The following is a 22723-nucleotide window of genomic DNA, read 5'->3' on the forward strand; positions in this document are numbered from 1 at the left end:
AGTCCTGGGACCTGCTCGAGGTGTTTCCTCTAATAATCGTCATAATAGGCTATTTTGTTACGTATTCCTACGGTACGGGAACTACGCAGGTAAAACTGCGGGACGTTTTGTAGTGTTTTATATGGGAGTACGATGTTGTATGTCTAGTCTAATGGTAATGGTACCGTCTGGCCCAGTGGGCCGTTCAAATAGGCTGAGAATTATGAAGTGCCATTAAAATCGATTCAGCCGATCCAGAGATTAGTCAGATAAATAAATAATATATAAAATATTAAAAAAAATTAAAAAAGCTCGTGTTTGTTCTGTTAAGCACTTGCGATAACCATTATTTTAAAATCACAGTCAGACATTTAAATATTTATGTCTATATTTTATTGGGTACATTTAAATAACACACAAAGTAGTAAAATGTTTTTTTTATTTGTACTCAATGCATTAAACAATTACAAGAAAAAATTACAGTTTTAACATTCGTTATGACATCACAATATAACCACAGCTAACTGAATCGCCGTAAATTAACAAATTTAATTCTAACTAATATTACAGATAAATGCGAATGTGAGCCTATACTAATACTTTAACCATAGAAATGTGGCTTTCATATGGTTAAAGTATTGGTATAAACCATACAGATGAAACCACGAGGCATTCGTTAGTAAAATATATATCTAATTAATTATTTATCAAATTAATTACTTATTCTAGTTTAAAGAACGTCAGAACAACAGATTTTTTTTTAATTATAAAGTGAGACATTGAGGAAGATGTGTGACATCGAAAACCATTATAAAATCTTTAGCAACCATTTACTAGCAGATGATAATTTATACACACAAACGTGTCTGTACACCTTATTGTTATATATAGAATATCTATACATAATAATCATTATATTCTCTTCTGAGTGATTTATTTATTTTTCTTTTATCCGCGAACGTTTCTGTTCCATATCCTATTAGTCTGCTTTAAAGTATGCAGTTTCACATAAAAGTTACTGTCGAGGCGAGGCGTCCGAGGCGTTATAGTGAGTTTTAAGCCGCAATCTACGCCAAAATATCAGCTTCATCCTTTTCGGGAAGTTCGTTCTCTATAGTGATGGATTTGGTGCAATCTTCCGTCTTGTAAATGCCCACGAGTCGATTGGAGACTTCAAACATGTTGTACCGGAGTGATATTATTATGAATTGGGCATTTTTTGTGCGCTCCTAGAATAGAAATAAATAATTATATTAAATTTTTTCATGATGAAACAGTTAAATTATTTTCATCTACTTTTATATGATTAAACTTTAATCATAAAATATCACAAAGACATAGATTATTCACGTGCATATGGCATTGAAACAATAACATCTTTGCCGGTAGGGTGGTATCTAGCCACGGCTGAAGTCTCCCACTAGCCAGACCAGACCAATCAAGAAAATCTCAATCTGCCCAGCCGGGTATCGATCCCAGGACCTCTGTCTTGTAAATCCACGGCTTGCCCAATAAGTCAATATGCACGAGGAGTGCATCTTATAAAACGAACGAAGTGCGTTTCGCACGCACTGTGCATAAAACACAAAAACACAGTGGGTTTTTGTGTTTTATGCACAGTGCGTGCACTTTCTAATCTCATGCAATAGATATAATATTTTTATAGGAAATGAAAATCTAATACTAATTAATGTACATGATATAATATCTTAAACCGACGCGCCAAAATTCTAAATTCGAAAATTGTAAACGCAATCTTGTGTCACAGAAGATATTATAGAACTATTGAGGGTTATTTAATAACCCCTGTCAAACAATATTTACAGTATGCTAGCATGGGTCTAAGACAGCGCTAAAAAGACCAATAGCGGCGGAATGGAAAATTTTGCATTGTTGTTCTGTTGCGATGTAATTCAAGATCTGAAGGCGTATATACCAATGAGGCAGTTAACTAAATCTCACCTTAATATAATTGGCCACAATGGAAACATTCTTGAAGTCTAGAGCAGCATCGATTTCGTCCATCACATACAAGGGGGTGGGCTTATAGTAATGTAACGCAAACACCAACGCAAGGGATGACAATGTCTTCTCACCCCCGGATAGGTTTGATATGTTCTTCCAAGATTTGTTTGGTGGCCGAACACTGAAAAATAAAAAAAAATCAATAAAATATACAGTAAAATTAACATAAATATATATGAAATTCGAAAAATATATTATTTTGAATACATATTAGTTTTTTTTTTTCAAATATCAATACAGTTGAATTGAGTAGTCTGCCTAGAATTTTTAAAATAACTATGCTTTTAATAATTATTTACATGAATGAACTTTTTTTAATTCACATGCGAAATCGCAAGTGTTCGCTAGTATTTAAAAAAACATATACAACTAATAGACACATGCAATTCTGTCCACGTGAATCTCTGTTATTTTTTTTTTAAATAGAAGTTTTTACATGCCCTTCGCAGTAATGCTGCTTGACGGTATAAATAAAGATAGTATTGCATAATATCTTTCTCTTGTCCCGATATATGTCGTTGACTTTCCCCAACTGTCATAAAAAACCTTACTACTAAATACCTAGTATGACTATATAGTATGATAGATTGTACCATTATTTTGGTGGTAGAGGAAACACCTCCACCACCACCTGAGGGATCACTTTAGAATGCATAAACCTCCCCTGCCCGACATGGTCTACGTTCCCACACGAAAACAATTTATGATCAATAATACAACAAAACACTATTGCACAAAATCACTAACGCGACCAGCAGCGTGACGGTGTTCACGCTGCCTAACAAACAACAAAAGTTATTAAATACTCTCTTATTTATACCATCACTGTTGCAACGGCATCATACAAACACTTCCCCTCAACAATAATATAAATAATGAATGTTATTACCACCGTAATCGTAACACTATAGCTTGGCAACTTCGTTCGTAACACTCTCGATGGTCCGCGCGGGCCGGGGGGCGTGTAGCGATGAATGAAAAACCCGCGACTGATGCACAATTTCACACCCGCGCAGTCTGTCCCCCCGTCGCTCGCATATCATCAGAATGTCATCAACGAATTTGCCAGACTATAACTACTCTTTCCTTACCTAAAAATGATTCCCTCTGTGAATGGATCCAGCGAGTCGACCAGTTCCAACTCCGCGTCACCGCCAAGTGTTATCATCTGGTACATCTCCTTTAATTTAGCTGTTATTGTATTGAAACCTGGCAACATATACATCGGAATTTTAATATTACAACACAAAACCTTAATAATAATTACAACAAAACATTATTGCACAAATATACTAACGCGACTAGCAGCGTGACGTTGTCCACACTGTCTAACAAACAACTACTCAAGTCATCAAATACCCTCTTATTTATACCATCACTGTTGCAACAACTTCATACAAATACCTTCCCTCCACAATAACATAAATAATGAATATTAATACCACCCATATCCTCAGATTAACCACACTACTTACCGCAAAGAAAATCTGTAGTCCTCTTCTTTCTGAGCTGGTCGTACAAGGCTCTCATTTCATTCCTCTTAGTCGTGATCTCGTCTAACTCGGCCGCTCGTTTGATGTAGAGCTCCTCTTTTGTTCTGTAGTCCTATGACATGCATTTTTTATATTACTCGGACCCGGGTCAAGCTTCGCATTGACTCATTCCCTACCCCCTATCCTATTCTACTCCCACCCTACACATACTCTACCCTACTCCCACGTTACCCTACCCCTACACTAACTTCAATCAATTGTTTTTCTTTCCCGGAACTTTTCCACTAACACATGCACCTTATGATATGGTATTAAAGTTCAAATTCCCTATTAAGTATTATTACGAATCGTTTGTATGGGAGTATAGAAATAGAACAGAAATATAAAATATTTTAGGATGGACAACTCTTATTACTTAGGGATTTGAAAAATAGTTAGTAACCGATTCTCAGAGTTACTGAATATGCATAAACAATTTCATAAGAATTGGTCAAGCCGTTTCGGAGGAATATGGGAACGAACATTGTGACATGAGAATTTTATATATTTCATCTTTGTCTGTTTTGTCTGTAACAGCAGAACCAATTATAATGATACTTTGACTAGGAGAGAAAGAAATTTATTAAGCAACATATTGAAAGAATCAGTTATCGTTGAGCTATAAAGGATTCAATATGAATAACTATCCTCAGTGGTAAAAAGGCCAGGTTTATCTAGGGATGGTCGTTCGATCCCCGTGCGCTGGTCTATTGTCGTACCCACTCCTATAGCTTGGCAAGTTCGTTGATGACACTCCCATGATATGCGGGCGACAGGGGAGGAAAAACTGCGTGGGTGTGAAGTCGAACGCTCGGGGCAGACGGAAGGACTGCGCGGGTATGAAGCTGTGCGCGCGGGGTTTCGGGAGTGTTACGAACGAATTTGCCAACCATAACACAGTTTCTTCCGACTAGTTGTAGGGAACAAAAATATTGGTCATATTTAAAGATATGGCAAATATTTTTTTTTTAATTGTATTGTAACTTTAAAAGACTTACCTGGACAGCCTGTATGTTGGGCTTGTTGTCACCGACCCTTGCCTTCTGAGCAGCCAATCGGTTCCTGATCTCGTCCACCGCGCACTCCTCCAACTCCTCGGCCGTGTGGCGCACCAGAGGGGTCGGCCGTTCGATTCCCGGCACACCGTCGAACCCGGGGTCTTCCAGTTTAAGTGTAGTCAACTAGACAATTGATTTTTCTTATTTAGTAAATATTAGCTTCATAGTATAACATACTTTTAAACAAGAATACAAAAAAGAACTGGGTCTCTAGCCACGTTACATATCGACTCCCATACTTTGATAACTAAAAAAACTCACTTGAAAGATAAATGTCGACCAAAAGCGGCGTAATTGAAAATATGTCTCTCTTTCATTGCGATGGGATGAAAGAGAGCGATATTTTCCGCCGCTATTGGTCGACAGTATATATTTTTCTCTTCGTTAACGAATGCTAGGCATATCATCATACCTCCTTTTCCCATAACGGCGGTTTGGAGGCGCAGTCCTGGATGGACTTTTCCATTTTACTGACAGCGTTGTTGGCTTCCAATCGCTCGCTCTTCATTTTGTTCTCTTTGCTCTGTAACTTCGATATCTCTTGTCTGAGACCGCTGAATTCGCTTGTGCCTTCGTTGATTCGTTCTTCTAACTGTAAACGTTATACTTATAGTCTAAGATCCAGTATAAGAAACATATACACTCATCTGTTATTTATTAGTGGGAATACATAAATAATATGGTAAGCTTCGTCCTCTATAAAAAGAGGACAAACGGCCTAGGATGCTCTATAAATATAGTAAACAAAAAAAACCTTGGCTGAGTTTGTTGTGGGCTTGTTTTGAGCCCTCGTAAGTTTAACTATAGTTTTCGACTTTAATTATCACCATTAAATCATAGCATAACTTGACGTTTCAAAAGTGGTTGTAAAGCTTATTAAATAAAAATAAATGAATTTTGGGTTTGACTTTTGAGTTTATAAATGGATACATTTGTACAGATCGCTATATTTTCGTCACACCGCGACAATTTTTTTTGCCGCTATTGGTCGGCAATATATCTTTCTCTCTTATGACGATATATGTAGTTGACGCATACTAGACTTTCTGGCCCAGCAGTGGGCTTTTAAAAATGGGCTAATGAGAGCATGTGAAAATTATGAAAGTTGTCAATAGATTATTCTTACCTCATCAAACTCTTTTTGAAACTGTGCACTGTCCAAACTAAGTTGCTTCTTTTGATTATTTAATGATTCGATATTCTTCTCCGTTTCCTTTAGATCTGCTTCCATTTGATTTATTTTATCTTTGGACTTCTTTGAATTCCTGAAAAATGTATTTACTAAGTTCCTACATACATTGTTATCATGGACTATTTCCTATGTAATTTCATTTCATATAAAAAATAACAATCAATTTTGCGAGTCTGTTTCCTATAGTATAAATAATTCTCTTTTTTAAACAGCTAATCATATAAACTAGCACTAAAAAGGTAAGACTTCACTTTTTATTTGTTTGTTACGAATAGGCACCGAAACTACTGGACCACTTTAAATAAATCTTTCACCATGGGAAAACTACATTATCAGCATTATTAACTATCATTTTTTTTGAGGCAACTTACTCACAATATATTTTTAATGTACTAATTTTGACGTAAAACACTTTTCATCCAATAAACAGATGGGTGAAGGTCTTTTGTAATGCAGATCATAGACTATCAGGTGAGATCACATTCTAACTTGTCACACTAGTCTAGATTAAAAACATCCTTACCTTATGCTAGTGTTTATAGCGACCTTCAGTTTAGTGACCTCGGTGGAGATCTTGTCAATCTTCTTTGCGAGGTCATCGACATTCTTCTGCAAGTCCTTCACTTTGTTCCCCGCCACCGCAGCTATCTGTGCGTCTACGCCGTGGACTTCTTTCTCTACCTACATATAAAAAGAAAAAAATCACTGATGAATCAATGACTTTTTTTGGCAATATGAGTATGGTGAACTAATAAAAAATATTCAAAACATTTTTTTTTTCAAGAATTCACAGGCTTACAGAATTAATGACTGTAATTCTCATTCCACAATCTTTAAGACAGGAATTTCGATAATGTCAAAAGCACAGTAAAGATATTACAAGCAGTAGAATAACTCGGCCGTATTTTTGAAATAAATACCTACAGCCGCGCGCTCCGTAAACATGTGATAGGGCTGCCCGCTTCCAGCATTTTAATTACATTTGCTAACTTTGTGTTTCCACTTAGTTTTGTGATTGTAAATAAACTTTTTTTATATAAACAAATAAAATACTTTGTAAATTGTAGTAAAATGGGAAGTGATAAATAAAAATGCGTGTTTTTTGATTGGTTGATTTAATTAAGGCTAATACTACGTCAATGATCTTGAAGGATTGGTCGTATTCTTAAACATATTTATTTCGGTGATGCCATCTAGGTATTACCTCCACACTACGTGAACAAATAAAAAAAAAAATAAATACCTTCATGAAATTGTAGTGATTTAAAATAGATAATGAAACAATGAACAAACGCACTAATTGTCCCTACGATACGATAGGTCCCCTAGATTTCTCTAGGATGCCATTATCAGATCCTGACATGAAAAAAATGGGACTAACCTGAAAGAATACTCATCCAAACAAAAAAAAAACGGTTTACAAATGACGATCCTTTTTGGAAGTCGGTTAAAATTCTTGTCACCAATGCCAAGCTGAGCAAAAGTTTTATGAGCTTGCACATTAAAGCTTATAAAATCCGCCATTTTGATTTTTTAAGAACTAAGTTACCCAGTGACACTCGGCCTATCTAGACGAGTCTAATGACATATCATTTATCAGTATGTGTGCTTGGCAAATTTGTTCGTAACACTCCCGAAGGTCGGCGCGGTCCGGGAGGGGGGTAACGATGCCCAGCGCGTACGACTTCACACCCGCGCAGTTTTTTCCTCCCGTCGCCCGCATACAACAACAAGTCATAACATTCAAACACATACTCCTCCTTTGTGCTTCGCCGCAGTCGGGTAACAAAACACAAATGATCCGAGCACAGTCACACAAAACATTGTACAAGCAGTCGAGGTTTTAACACAAGCTTATCGTACCTACTGTATCGTGATTCATGAACCGCGTATAACTACCTATTTCAATCGTGTCAATTTCTTTCCTTTACTCTATTCACTTTATTTACTAATCCAGATACCTACCTTTATTCTGGAGATAAAAGGAAATACCTTATCCATTAAAAAATACAAGATTATGTACCTACCTACTAATAAGTAAATTTATTTTAAAGTCTTACCTTTCAGAGTTTCCAGGTAACTTAAAAAAAGTTATCTCTGGATGGGATAATTTTGAATTCATGCATCCAAAAACGGCACAATATTTCCTACTGGTCATAATTAAAAAAATCTAATATTATTAATACACTTTACTCTGTTAATACACCGTGCGTTCGTTCGTCACCGCGGCACAGTCGCGACTGTCTTCACCCTACGATCACCCCATGTTCAAGGTGCGTAGGTATAGCTCGCGTTTCGACCTCTAGTATGAAGTCCAACTACTGGTTGTAATATCTTTACTGTGTCAAAAGTATATTTTAAAATGACTATTAAGAAATGAAGGATGTCAAAACGTACCAATAGGACAACAGGATGTACTCAAAGCGAAAAGGTCTAAGGCAGGAGTCTGCAACCTGCGGTTCTTTAAATCATACGCAAATATGAAATGAACTGGAATGCGATGGATATATGAGAGTAATTTTAGTGGCCCAAAAACTGTGAGCTTTCGTAAGTTGGATTTTAGAAGTAAAACTTCTTTACGGGTTGTAGAGGAAGTTAATGAATGCTTTACGAAAGTGCAATCAGACGAGACTTTTAAGATGCGTGCTGCCATCTACAAGCATAGTGAAACAGCGTTATTTTAATCTACCGATAGATGGCGTCCTTAAGAGAACTTTGAAACAATCCCTTTTTGCAGAATACAAGAACCTAATGCGATGCAGATGCCTGAGGGTCATAGATTACTCTTTATTTTTTATTTTTGCAAATTTTTACTTCAGTCATGTGCTTTAAAGCACACACGTTCTTCCAACACAAAAGGTTGCCAACCCCTGGTCACGCATAGGGTTTGTTGAGGATATATAATAAAATGTATTTACTTCGCCGGCGTCATGTCTCGCTTTCTCCAGTTTCTCTTCGGCGGCTTTCAACACACCTTCCAACTTTGTCTTCTGCCTCGCGTCCACTTTGCTCGACGCGACCTTGCTCTCTTGCATTGTTATTTGATTCTGAAAAACAATATTAAAAAGATTACTACACCTGTTGAAGCTGTAATTTGTTCCGTCAAAATAATACTTTCAATTTCACAAACAAAGGGGAATAACCTTCCCCAGGCCAGACCTACCCTATAACCACCTGGCAGTTAGTCTGTTTGTCTGGGTTATTTTTTGGAAAGACTGAACCGATTTCAATGGGACTCACTGGGTCAAGATACAGGCTATTGATACAGGATAAAGCAAAATATATATGTTTATTCCGGATATCTTTCTGTAATAATTGGTATTGTGGTTCAGAATTTTATATGCCAATAAAGACGCGGCTATTCGCTAGTTCCATATAACTATCCTCAATAGCTCAACGGTAAGAGAGGTCGGACTCATCACCAAGGGATGGTGGTTCGATCCCCACCCCGTTGGTTTATTGTCGTACCCACTCCTAATACAGTCTTTCCCAACTAGCTGGAAGGAAATGGGAATATTGGTCATATTTAAAAGCTATAGCAAATATTCTTTTTTTAAAAAAAATGCTTACTGCTAAGTAAATACTTACTTCTAAAGTAGGCACTTGCTCAGTTAAACTCTTCGTCTCAATGTCCAACTTGTGCAAAGTAACTTTGCCTTCTCTGACACTTCTTTGTATGGACGAAAGAGACTCTTCAAGGTTAACCTGTTCGCTTCTGAGTTCTGATAATCTGAAAAAAAAATGTGAAGTGAATCTTCAGTACTTGTACTATTATGGACTATGTACTTATCTATACTAATATTTTTTTTTTATTTATTTTTTACAAGTCATCAGGTCAGATTGTAGTCAAGGGCTACCTTGACTACAATCTGACCTAATGGTAAGTGATGATGCAATCTAAGATGGAACCGGGCTAACTTGTTAGGAGGAGGATGATAATACACACTCCTTTCGGTTTCTACACGGCATCGTACCGGAACGCTAAATCGCTTGGCGGTACGTCTTTGCCGGTAGGGTGGTAACTAGCCTCGGCCAAAGCCTCCCACCACACCACCAGCCACACCTGGACCAATTAAGAAAATCTCAATCGGCCCAGCCGGGGATCTAACCCAGGACCTCCGTAAATCCACCACTGCGCCACAAAGGCCGTCAAAAAAAGGCAAAGTTTGTGAGGTTGTTGCAGGGATCTACAGCACCGACTTCTTTTACCAATACCACGTTATTTGTAAGTGTGGTAGACTATATTTTATCCTCGTATTCCCACGAAAACGGTTACTATGTGGTTGAAACCTCGGAATGCTAGTTTTATTATAACTCTGTTTGGGAATTGCTCATTAAAAAAACACCATTTGAATCTAGGTAACCGACAGTCTTCTGTGCAGAGCATGCATGGAGGAAGAACAAACACTGATACATGTTATGCTTAAATTGCAGAGATGCATCTGAACAACGCGCAGCACACATTGGCTCCATGAGGCGAGCTCGTATGACGTGACCATTATTCTGTGGTAGAGGAAACACCTCGAGCAGGTCCCATGACTTGTGACGTTGGGTGTAGGTTTGAGGGGTCCCTTTAAAATGCATTGACACTCACCTCCCCTGCCCGATATGTTCTCTATGCCCACACTAATCAATTTATGATCAATAATTACAACATAAAACATCATCAATAATTACAACAAACATTATTGCACAAAATCACTAACGCGACTAACAGCGTGACGGTGTCCACGCTGCCTAACAAACAACTGAGCTCAAGTCACAAAATACCACCTTATTTATACCACCACTGTTGCAACAAAGAAGAATGGTATACCTCTGTTCCAGGGAAGTGAGTCTCCGCTCGCTCGCCTGTATGGCGGCGGGGTCGTGTTCACTGGTGTCCTGCTGCACCGAGCTCGACATACGACCGCGAGACACCGTTTTACCTCCGCCCGACATTGTGCCTGAAACACAAAAATAATATTATAAACATACTTAAAACTGATGGATGTTGAGCTCTCAAGGTGCTAGAATAAACTAACCCTAAGTTTTTTTAAGAATATTTGCTATATATCTCTTAAACTAGACTAGTTGACTCATATCAAATTTAATATCGTCCACTGCAGGATATAGGCCTTTTGTAGGGACTTCCAAACATCACGATACCGAGCCACCTGCATCAGTTCAGTGGGAGGTCGACCAACACTGCGCTTTCTAGTGCGGCGCCGCCATTTCAGCACCTTGGGACCACAACGGCCATCGGCTCTTGTGGCCATCGAACTATGTGCCCCGCCCATTTCCACTTCAGCTTCGCGACACTTTGAGCTATGTCGGTGACTCTGGTTCTTCTGCGGACCTCCTCATTTCTGATTCGATCACGCAGAGATACCCGAGCATAGCTCGTTCCATCGCCCGCTGTGTGACTCTGAGCCTTTTTATGAGGCCCATAATTAGCGACCAAGATTTAAACAATATTAATTTCGTATAATAAGGGTCCGAAATATATCGATATAAATGAAAAAAAGTTAAGGATTTCATAAAAAAAATAATTTATAAAAACTCTGTACTTTTTAATTTTTTCCAAACGTTACAAACGCTGTCATCCATTTTGTGACGTAACGATGTAACTTCATGTCACGAAGGAATAAACGTCAAACTAATCAAAGTTTTATTAAAGATATATAGTAAACTATAGACTTTTTATATAAAATTTACAATACACAGAGAAAAAAAAATTATGTTAAATAGAAAACTTGTATAAAAACATACCAACAACTTCAATGACTTTCCCGTCAAGGGTCACAACTCTGTATCTGGTGGCGCCGTACGCGATTCTAGACGCTTGGTCCAAATCTTCCGCCACCAGAGTCTCTCGCAACGCGTAGTAGAACGCTGGCAACACCCTCTCGTCTTTCACCTTCACGAGATCAAAAAGTCGCGGCACTCTTTCTGGACTGAAAACAACGTTTCATTACATTACTAGCGGACGCCCACGACTTCGTCCGCGTGGAATTCAGTTTTTTACAAATCCCACGGGTGTCATGATTTTTTACGGGATAAAAAGTAGCCCATGTGTGCCAAATCGCTTCAGTAATAGTGGTGTTAAATAGTAACAAACTTTTGCGTTTATAATATTACGAGTAGTAATAAGATAAATTTTATTCGAAAAACGGAATTCCACATGGACCATGTGATATCTATAGGCACACAAAAACTTTAGGCTTTTGACATAACCAAAATAACACAAAAACGGTTCTTATAAGCGACATTATTACAGGCATGGTGAAACAGTGTTTGCTATTTAAAACTACCAATAGATGGCGTTCTTAGAGAACTTTGAAACCATCCCTTTTTGTAGATTTCAAGAACCTTTTACGATCTAGTTATGCCTGAGGCTCATAGATGGCGCTTTGTTTTCATTAAAAGAAGCTTATTTCAGTGGTGTGGTTTACACACACGCGCAATCTCGCACACTCTCTTTTTTTATAAAAAAAAAGGATTTTCCCATTTTAGTTCTTTGTAGTTTAGTAGTTGCGAAAACGGATGGTGTTTCAATAATTTCAATCCGTTGATAAGACCCACTGGGTGAGTCGTCGCAACGTAAGTATATCGTACAATGCGTTGACACGTAGCAACTCAACTCACTAATGAGGCAACTCCCTCAGTTACAGTTTAAGAAACTAAATTTCACGTGTCTCCAACGATACAGGAAAATATCGTGAGGAAACCTGCATACCAGAGAATTTTCTTAATTCTATGCGTGTGCGAATTCTGCCAATTCGCGTTGGGCCAGCGTAGTGGACTATTAACCCCTCTCATTCTGAGAAGAGACTCGAATATGGGTTAATAAGGACGATATTCAGAATGCGGGCTACAGAACCCCAATATCTTTTGAAGCGTACTGCAATACTCACTAGTTAACCCTATTCTGTATCCGACTGATGAGGTGCTGCTGTTTCTCCAGCGCTACGAACGTCGCGCGCCCGATGTCGTGTCTCTTCAAGTACTCGACGCACGCCTGCGCCGTGTCCACCGTGTCCACCACAATGTTGTCTAAAGCACCGCAACATGTTGATATGGCTACATCGTATTTTGCGTCAATACCGCCGAGATCACCCTGGAATTATTTTTACAACGTATAGGCCACCGCTTGGTTGCAATTAAGCTTGATGGTAATCATGGTAAGCAATGATGCAGCCCATAGCAGAACGCGATTGTCTACAAGGGAGCTATTTACTTTTGAATTGAAGATACCCATGATGTAGGTGGTAGGGAGGGTAATTTGTTTGTTGCTCAGCAGTACTCATCAAGAACGGCTGTAGTATAGGTCGAAAGGTTCCAGGTTTCTTTTACGTAATCACTCACTCGTTATGTAATGTCTTTTCGGCTTATAATATAAATTTTATATGAATATGCAACACAAGAACAGCTATAGGAATCATATTAAAACCTTGTTAACTTGTTGTTCCATATTATCATTACAAAGAGTCCAGAATAGAATACTAAGAACAATTACCAATGCGCCCTGGTTTACACGAAACAATGAAATACACCAGTACTTAGAAATGCCAACAGTCTTAGAAGAGATACACAAATACAAGCTGAAACACAAAGAACGATTGCTGAAACATCCTAATCCGCTAGCCTCCGGGCTATTAACTGTGGAAAGAGTCAAGCGGTTAAAGCGAGCTGATGTGCTCGACTCTGTGCAGACTTGAAGACAATGGTCTTCCTGTCTGGTAAAGCCACCACCAAATACCTTCACCAAATCTGCTTATAGTCTGTCGACTGATTGCAGATACATATAACAAAAAAAAAAAAAAAAAACTTGTTCAAATATTTAATATGTATTTTTAGAGACTAATAGAGACCATGAAACTCACCAATCTTCCAAAAATGCCGGGCAAGTTTCCAGCCCTCTTTTCTTTCATCAAAGAGTCAAGCACCCGACCCCGCGATCTGTTAGCTGTTAACGCCTGCCTCGACTCTTCCAGTTGACCTCTGGAAGAGATTTTGATTTTGGGGAATATTTTGGGAATAAAAAATATGTGCTACTTATTTTAAGTGGATATATAATTGTTTTGCGCATTTTTAATATTATGTGATATTTCGAGCCCATTACCAACCCGATGTAAAATGGAAAACCTATCGTCTGTAAGACCTCAAATACACAACTAGCTTTGACGCTTCGTCAAAGTCTATTCTGTAGCTATGTTTATATAACACGCGAGCTCGAATTTCGAATTCATCTCTATTTTTCTGTCTAACACGATACTATAGAATGAGAAAGATAGAGACGATGCAATAGAAACTCGCACTTGGGAGTTATACAAAACATAGTTGCAGAATAGCACACGAACGCACGCACGTACGCACGCCCGAACGCACGCATACATGCACGCACACACGCACGCACGTATGTACGCACGCTCGCACGTCGCACACTCACGCCTGTTTAGCGTTGTACCTGCAATTACAACAGCAACACGCACTTGATTTACTTGAGTCACTATCAAAGTGATAAAAGGTAAATATTTTAAAATAAATTCACAAACATTAATTTCAACTCAGTACCTTAAGCTTCTTGCTTCAGTTGATACAGTTGAGTCTTCTCTTTTAATCGCAAGCAATTTTTTCTGTATTTCCGTCAATTTTTTCTCTTCAGAGGGTATTTTGGACGATAGTTCTTCACGTAACCTACAATAAAAAAATATTTAGAAAACATTTGTATTTTTTTACACATAAAATTTCAGATTGAGTCAGGGATATTTGTTACAGATATTAAAGGGGATGATTTAGCCCCACTACTCACCAGCCAGGTACAGGATCGGAGAAGTTTAATCTTGCCTCAAATACCTACCCAAAAATAGAAGTAAAAAGTATCTTTGTAAATAGAAGATTCAGAAGTTCTGTGTGTTTTGGACTACTTACGAATTCTTCTCTTCCAAACTCTTAATAGCATTTTCATATGTATCCTTCAGCTTCTCATACTTCTCCGCTTCCTTTGTCTCTGTGCTCAAATATATTTTGAGTTCCGATTCAGCCAATGAATAGTTCCTGTTTGATTCGTCTACAATTTTCTTTAGATCCATCAACTTTGATTGCAGCCTATCTTTTTGTTCTTGAAGCCCTTGAGTCTTTGACCTAAAAAAAATATTTTCATAATAAATCCTTTGGCTTGGAAAAATACTATTATGAGAAACACTGCTGCAACTTTGTGTATGTGCTATTCATGGTGAGTTAGACGAAAAAACGCCCGTTCGTTATGTTCATCTATACTAATATTATAAAGCTGAAGAGTTTGTTTGTTTGTTTGTTTGATTGAACGCGCTAATCTCAGGAAATACTGGTCCGATTTGAAAAATTATTTCAGTGTTAGATAGCCCATTTATCGAGGAAGGCTATAGGCTATATATTATCCCCATATTTCTACGGGAACGGGAACCACGCGGGCGAAACCGCGCGGCATCAGCTAGTAATTTATGTCCGACTTGCCATGAATATCACATAGACCTTGGAATACATACCTCACTCCAGCCATAACAGTTTGTAGCTCTTCCTCTGCTGTCACTTTATTTTCCTTGTGCTTTTCCAGTAGTTTCTCGCAATCTTCAATTTCACGTTTATTTTTCTCAGGCACCTAATAAATTATTTAGACATTTTAAGTGTGGAATAATATCAAATATCTCCGCCACTTTCTATATTAATTAAATTAATTAATTTTAAAATATTTTTGACGATCTCTCAACGCGCAGTTGCTAATGCTATGGTTCCCACAGATGAGATCCTGGGTTCGATTCCCAGAATTAAAAATTTCTAAATTGGCTCAGGTCTGGTTTGGTGGTTGGCATCGGCCGTGGCTAGTTACTACCCTACCGGCAAAGACGTACCGCCAATCGTGTTAGCGTTTCAGAGTATCTAGTGGGAGTGGGAACGTCAACGCGAATTTCTAAGGAATCACAACAGCGCCATCTAGTGGCACTACTACACCACTGTTTCAATTAATTACAAATTCACGTTTACGTTTACGCGATCGTCACAGTATGAAAACATTGAAAACCCACTAGGCACTCTGATGTTAAGTGACGGTTCGCGTTTACGGTTACGCGATCGTCACAGTATGGAAAATTTAAACTGCTACTATGCAAACAGGTGAGATCACAGTCAATGCTGGTTTGTCTTTGAATAAAAAAGTAAAAAATCGTCATTTGAGGATGCTCTGGTTTTGAAATAAAACATCAGTAGAGTTTTTTTAGTGTACAATAGACTTGTTAACGTTTTTTTTAAATATTCTTAAATTGTTCATTATCGTTCTACTAGATTGAAAAAAAAAATCATTTTTTTTTTGAGACGTGATAATTTTAGTTTTTAAATGTGTTTTTGACATTAAGAGCCAATCAAAACGCCTGTCGGCTAAGATGGTCTGTATTAATAATAAATAATAAATTCCGTACAAACGGAGCGTTTGGCAAAAATATCAGTTATCAATTGGTTTGACGTTTAGTACATCAAGTGTGTTTGTGACATCACAAAATGGATGACTTTTTTTTTATTTTTTAATGAGAAATCCTTAACTTTTATCATTATCTGAGGATGCTCTAGATATATTTCCCTTATTTCATATACTACGCGAAATTAATACTATTTAAATTAAATTTGATATAGTCTATTATACATTGTACCCTACCCTACCCTATTATTCATCGTATGTCATAATTTTCATTTCAATCATTTTATGTCAAAAAGCCTCATTTTCGGAATAGAGATAGTACTTTTTTTATTATTATTTTTTACATGTTAACCCTTGACTACAATCTCACCTGATGGTAAAATATATATACTTATAATAAACTCACCAATTCCAACTCAATCAACTTCCCTTTCTCTTGTTCCAATAATTGATCTAGATTTTTCTTCTTCTTGTTGGCTTGAGTCAAATCCGCTTGAGCTGTCACAGTTTTTCTCTTACACTGCTGGATCTTTTCGCCCAGTTCGTCTTTTTGTTTACGTAATTCGTCGTATTGTCTGTAATAATAACAATCATTTATATCATCATTATCAGCCTATTTTCACGGCCCACAAGGCCAGGAAGCTCTCTCATTATAGGAAGAGATATGGAGCTTAGACTCACCACGTCAACGCAGGGCAGTATAGCTTGGCAAATTCGTTCGTAACACATCCGATACACCGCGCGCACGGCTTCATACCCACGCAGACCTTCCCTATGCCCCGCGCGTTCGACTTCATACCCGCACAGTCCTTCCCCCCTGTTTCCCGCATATCATGGGACTGTCGTCCACGAACTTGCCAAGCTATAACTACCTTTACTCCGAGGTTTTCATTATATTTTTGTACTATTATAAGATTATAATTTACTAGCCAACCAACGCCTCGTGGTTTCACCCACGTAGTTCCCGATCCGTGACAATACGGGGATAAAATATAGCCTATGGCATTCGCAAATAACGTGGCCTTCCATTCGTAAAAGAATTTTTTAAAATCGGTAATTCTCTGGAGATTACACCTAAAATACCACAAACTTTACCTCTTTAGAATATTAGTATAGATTTTTTTTTATTCTTTACAAGACATACCTCATCTAATGGTAAGTGATAACGATACACAATTTAAGATGGAAGCGGGCCAATTTGTCAGGAGGATAAAATCCACACCCCTTTCGGTTTCTACACGACATCATACCGGAACGCTAAATCGCTTGGTGGTACGTCTTTGCCGGTAACTAGCCACGGCCGAAGCCTCCCACCAGCCAAAAGTATAATAATAGATACAGATTTATACTTACTGTGTGCCATTCTTTAATTCTGTCGTCTTCTCTTGCAAAGTCTCTTTGATTTTGGACAGTTTCTCGTCAATTTTAGTCAATACCTCCTTTAGTTCGTCCATTTCTTTAGTCTTGCTTTCGATAATTTTGTTAGTTTCATGACTGAAATCATACGTAGGAATTTTAATAATAATTACTAAACTGTCTAAGTAACTTTACGATGTCTAACCATTGACCACATATAATAAAAGGACGCACAATCATGAAATGAAAATGAAAAAATGAAAAAATCTTTATTCGTCAACTAAGTCTTACAAACAAGTAGCAAGGGCCCCAGTACTAGGTGGAAAACCCGTACCACCGTAGTTAACAAATAATAGAATTATAAATTATAATATATTTAGTGTGTGTGTGTGTGTTTGTGTGTGTGTGTGTGTGTGTGTGTATATTATCAGTTTGTGTTTTATTTAAAATAATTGCGTCCGTATTTAAGAAAAGTTATCTTTAAGTAAAAGTTCAGTTTGTTCATAGTCTAGGGCCAGCAAGGTATCAGTTACCACCCGTTTCAATTTATTATGAGTCAAAGCATTAATTTTGTGACTTTTATTAAATTTGTTATAGAGAAATGAAATTGGTAACCATATTGCTTTCTTATAAATTTAGTTCTGCTTCTGCTAGTCGTGTATATTGGCAATCTTTAGTAGTTCTACGTTTTGAAGTGTTGTGTGGTTGGAACGGCAGCTTTTGGTGAATTTTATTTATACAGTTAAATATATATGTCTGTCTAATTGTGAGTAATTTATAGCTGGAATGTAGTGAAAAAGTGGGATATCGAAAAGGTTTAAAGAACATCACTTTTAACAATGATCTCTGAGCTCTTTCAAGGGCAATTAAATGGGTTTTGGCTGCACCTCCCCATACGGTTATGCAGTAACTAATCGCAGAATGTGCCAGAGCCTTGTATGTATTTATGAGAATTTTTTCATTAGCAACGTGTCTGAGTTTTTTGAAGATCCATATAAGTTTTCTTGTCCTATCCGTAATGCATTCTAAATGTCGTCTCCAGCTCAGATGCTGATCGATAATTACTCCTAGATATCTAATACTATCAACTCTAGCAATATTGTTGCATGTGCAAATATTTGAAACGGAATGGTCTAAAGTTGATGTTCGGTTGTGTCACTTTATAAATGGAAAACGTTAGAAATTTGGTTTTATTTATATTGAGAGTTAATAGATTTGAATTCAACCAGCTGGAGACGTGTCGAATACCTGACTCAGCGACTTCTTTTAGCCTATCCCATGTACCTGCATGGAAGATGAGTGCAGTGTCATCAGCATAGGTATATATTTTACAATTTTGGATTTGATAATTACAGAGATCATTTACGTAGATCAGGAACAAGGTAGGTTCAAGGACACTACCTTGTGGTACGCCGTAGGAGATGTTTGTTGGATTGCTGATATATTTACCGAGTTTAAGTTGGTTTTCACGGTTAGACAGGTAGTCAGTGAGTAAAGCATGGGGCAGGCCTCGCACACCAATATTGTGTAGCTTTTTTAGAAGGATTGGTACAGAGACGGTCACAAGTCACAATCACATAGAAAATTTCACCTAAAAACTGGCAAATTTTGATTTGAAATTTTTAAGAATTGGTAAAGAAAATTATACCTAAATGCCTTTAAATATAGTCCAATATTCAATAAAATATCAAATTCAGAGCAAATTTAACCTTAAGGATTAAGTTTAAGGTTGAATTTGCAAATGCGATTACTTGAATTGAGTGCCAAGAAGTTGTGTTTGGCACTCATTGAGCGGGGACGTTTTTGGACTGATTGTGCATCCACTTTTCAATAGGAAATTGATATGTCTAATGGAGATCTCATAGGACATATAGAAAAATTGCTTTACTTACATGTACTTCTGTAGCAGCATATTCCTGGTCCTCAATGTGGTGTTGGTCAAATTCATGAGTTCCACCGCCTCCCTCATCGGCTGCTCCAATTTCTGTTTCTCTTGTTCAACCAGCCGGACTCTGTTGAGCTTGTCTTTCCGCATTTCTGTGTACTCCTCAACTTTGACTGACAGCTTTTCTATTGGTTCCTGTTGAACGATAATAATAAGAGCCTTTATTCCGATTTTTTGTTGGATAGCCTAGTGTACATGTATCATATGTATAGCCTACGCCATAGAGGCGACTTGTTTTTTCATTAATAGTAGGGGAGCCGAAGATGGGATTTTTGTAGTTACTCGAGCGCGGTAGATGAACAAAAGAGAGTATTCCTTGCACGTTGTTCAGTACATCCACCAACTATGGCTCATACTCGGTGGAGGTACTGAACAACATGCAAGGTATACTCCCTTATATTAATAATAGTGGGTATGTTTAGGGCAACCAAAAAAAAATAACGAATTATAGTCTGGCAAGTTCGTAACACTCCCATGATATGAGGGCGAAGGGGGGAAAGACTGCGCGGGTGTGAAATCGTACGTGCGGAGAAGTGAAGTACATCAGTCGTGGGTTTTTATTCATCGCTACACGCCCCCCGACCCGCGCGGACCATCGGGAGCGTTACGAACGAAGTTGTCAAGCTATAGGATTACCTTATATCTTGAAGTGCCAATAATATCCTCTAAATACTCCAGCATACCAGACTCATGTTCTGTTAACCCTTTTGGTTTCATCATGGCTATTTGTTCTACTTCACCCTAAAACATAAAATAAATACATCACAAATTAGGCACAGAAAATATTCTGAAATAGCACAGACTTAATAATTACTTAATATATTATGCTGGTATTTTTAAATGATTTATTTTTACAAATATACCATTAGTAAAAAGTAAGGCAGCTAATCTAAACCAACCAAGTTTCACGCGGACAAAGTCGCGGGCGTCAACTAGTAAATAATAAAATGTGAATGTTTAACCTGTAAAATAAGAAATCTGTTGTGATCCAAGTCAATGCCATGTGATCTCAACATTTTGGCGACCTCCTTAAACTGTACTCTTTTTCCATTGAGCGTGTAATATGACGAGTTGTCTTTGTGAGCTGTTCTGGACACCACTATTTCACTGTTTGGTACTACTGTGAACTTATCACCTTCCTAAAATCATAATTAATTTGATTAAAACTTAACACAAATATTAATTACATTGTAATGCATTTTTTTTAATTGTTTTAATTTCTTTAACATAAGCACAAGTTAAAATTTATCAAGCTAAATTTTTTTTTCTCTTTCCTTTATCTATCGGAGATCCGTTAGGGTTAGGCCTTAGTGCAGCACTCTGGCTCAATGCGGATTAGCAGACTACATACACAGATAATTAAGAAAAATTTATTGATTGATTGATTGGCATTTTTTGAACATAGAGATGCGCCGACTATGACTTTTGCCGACTAGCCGACCAGTTGGCCATGCCAATCACTGTTACGGGTATTTGTGTAAAGCTTAATTTAGGTACAACTGATTCAAGTGACTGTCAAGTTGATGTGTTTTTCTTAATTTCTATTTGTTTGAATGCCAACCTCAACACAAAACTTTCATATTTAAAAAAGTTACTTTTGCTTTAATGGACTTTTGCTTGCTGATAAGGCCCGGCAAAAGTAACTTTTCCAAGTAAGATGAAAAATAAATTATTTTTTACTGATATTCATAAGCAGACTAGTCAGCGCTCTTAGTTGGCGCATCTCTACTTAAACGGTGAAGGAAAAACATCACCAGGACACCTGCATACATACATACCCCATCAATAATCTGACAGAAGTGAACAGCAACTGATGCATGTGTAATGTTTGGAAACTTGCTCGACGAATGCAATAGGACAGATATCTTCTTGGAACGAATCTTGGTAGCTCTGTAGCCAAACACAAACAACATAGAGTCTATCACATTGCTTTTTCCACTGCCATTGGGACCTATAACAGCTGTAAAACTCTGTGAAGGAGAAGTATTCTTTTAATTCAAATGAAATTAAAAAAAAAACATTGAAGTGTCTCTATCACATACTATGCACTAAGCTTCTTGTCTGCTATAGAATTATTACCCCAATGTTTTTCTACAATGCTGTCCTACAGAGTGGACTCACAGTCTGCCACATACTATATATACAAATATTTTATTTTTGGTTTTGTTGTCAAAAACAAATGTATTTTTTTAGAAGTAGTTCACACTTTACAGAGTAAACTGATGACCTATCTGTAAGCCTCGGATGTAAGCTATAAGATCTTTCATAAAGAGAAAATTTTAGTCTTTAAAACTACATCCCTAGTTGATGTGTACTGTTTAATAACAAATTTAATTTAGGGTATAAATCGCTAGTCATTTCACACCTAATAATTATTATAAATAACTTGTTCTTAAATTAGTGAAAATAAATTTGATTAACAAGCTTAGAACAATTAGATATAGTTTATATATTTTTAATAACATTATACATGCAAACAATGCATGAGTTTTCTACCTTCATTTCAAATTTGTGTGTTTGTAAACAGTACATAGAGTACGGCTAGATTGCACCAATGCCATGCTGCAGATATAATATGCTGGCGATAGTACTACCCCGAACCTTGGCATAAACAGCTCTACAACGACTAAACAATAAGTAAACTAAAGACTTATTTAATTATTTCGCCTTTACCTTATGAAATGGACCCAAAACTTGTACGCCAGCGTAGCTTTTAAAGTTTTCATTGATTATGCTAGTTATTATCAATCTCGGTCCAGTAGCGTCGAATGTTAACGCCGGTTTTGGCGCCGGCGGTATGTAGATATCACCTATACGCATCCCGCCTTCTTCGTCATCAGATATGTGGTCAATTTCACCGTTTTCTCCATTCTGATCGTTACTATTTTCGTCCACATCCATAGGTTCCACTTCATCTCTTTTTTTCCTGGACCTTTCCATGTCTAGATATTAAAATTAGTATCTGGCAGTTTTAATTTTTGCCTTCACTGCTTTTGATTTCAAATTTTATGACAGTTCAGTTGTTACAATAACACAAACACTGAAAACTTATGAAAACTATAAAAACTTATAATGCTTTTTGTTTTCCAATTTCCAATTTCCTATTTCCTTATTCCTAACGGCGGCATTTTTGACTTATTGTCAATGTCAAATTGTCATAATATGCCAAAATTGAAAATTTCTACAGATGCTGCCATACTAATG

General features: G+C 37.3%; 1 protein-coding gene across 1 annotated transcript; it reads right to left on the reverse strand.

Annotated features, from left to right (window-relative positions):
* Nucleotides 1–413: 413 nt before the first annotated feature.
* LOC112044391 (structural maintenance of chromosomes protein 4) lies at nt 414–22650 on the reverse strand. Its single transcript, XM_024080221.2, has 24 exons — nt 22193–22650; nt 21298–21489; nt 20482–20658; nt 20156–20260; nt 19467–19654; nt 17572–17712; nt 16625–16793; nt 15296–15408; nt 14700–14912; nt 14343–14465; nt 13652–13769; nt 12683–12885; nt 11538–11722; nt 10603–10732; nt 9375–9516; nt 8705–8833; nt 6310–6467; nt 5721–5859; nt 5007–5186; nt 4535–4717; nt 3480–3609; nt 3096–3213; nt 1942–2125; nt 414–1208 (listed from the first exon to the last, which is right to left on the reverse strand). The coding sequence occupies exons 1-24, from the start codon at nt 22457–22459 to the stop codon at nt 1047–1049; spliced, it is 3849 nt and encodes a 1282-aa protein (XP_023935989.2). The 5' UTR covers nt 22460–22650; the 3' UTR covers nt 414–1046.
* Between the last annotated feature and the right edge of the window lie 73 nt (nt 22651–22723).

The sequence above is a fragment of the Bicyclus anynana genome, chromosome 2 (assembly GCF_947172395.1).
Source record: "Bicyclus anynana chromosome 2, ilBicAnyn1.1, whole genome shotgun sequence".
Lineage (NCBI taxonomy): Eukaryota > Metazoa > Arthropoda > Insecta > Lepidoptera > Nymphalidae > Bicyclus > Bicyclus anynana.

Excerpts from the sequence above, each read along its gene's own strand:
- LOC112044391 (XM_024080221.2), bottom strand. The coding sequence starts at position 22,459 with ATGGAAAGGTCCAGGAAAAAAAGAGATGAAGTGGAACCTATGGATGTG. Across the intron at positions 14,466-14,699 it reads AGTTTGGAAGAGAAGAATTC|GTTACGTGAAGAACTATCGT; the intron begins GTAAGTAGTCCA and ends TTTTTATTGTAG. Across the intron at positions 12,886-13,651 it reads CCGGCATTTTTGGAAGATTG|GGTGATCTCGGCGGTATTGA; the intron begins GTGAGTTTCATG and ends AAATAATTCCAG.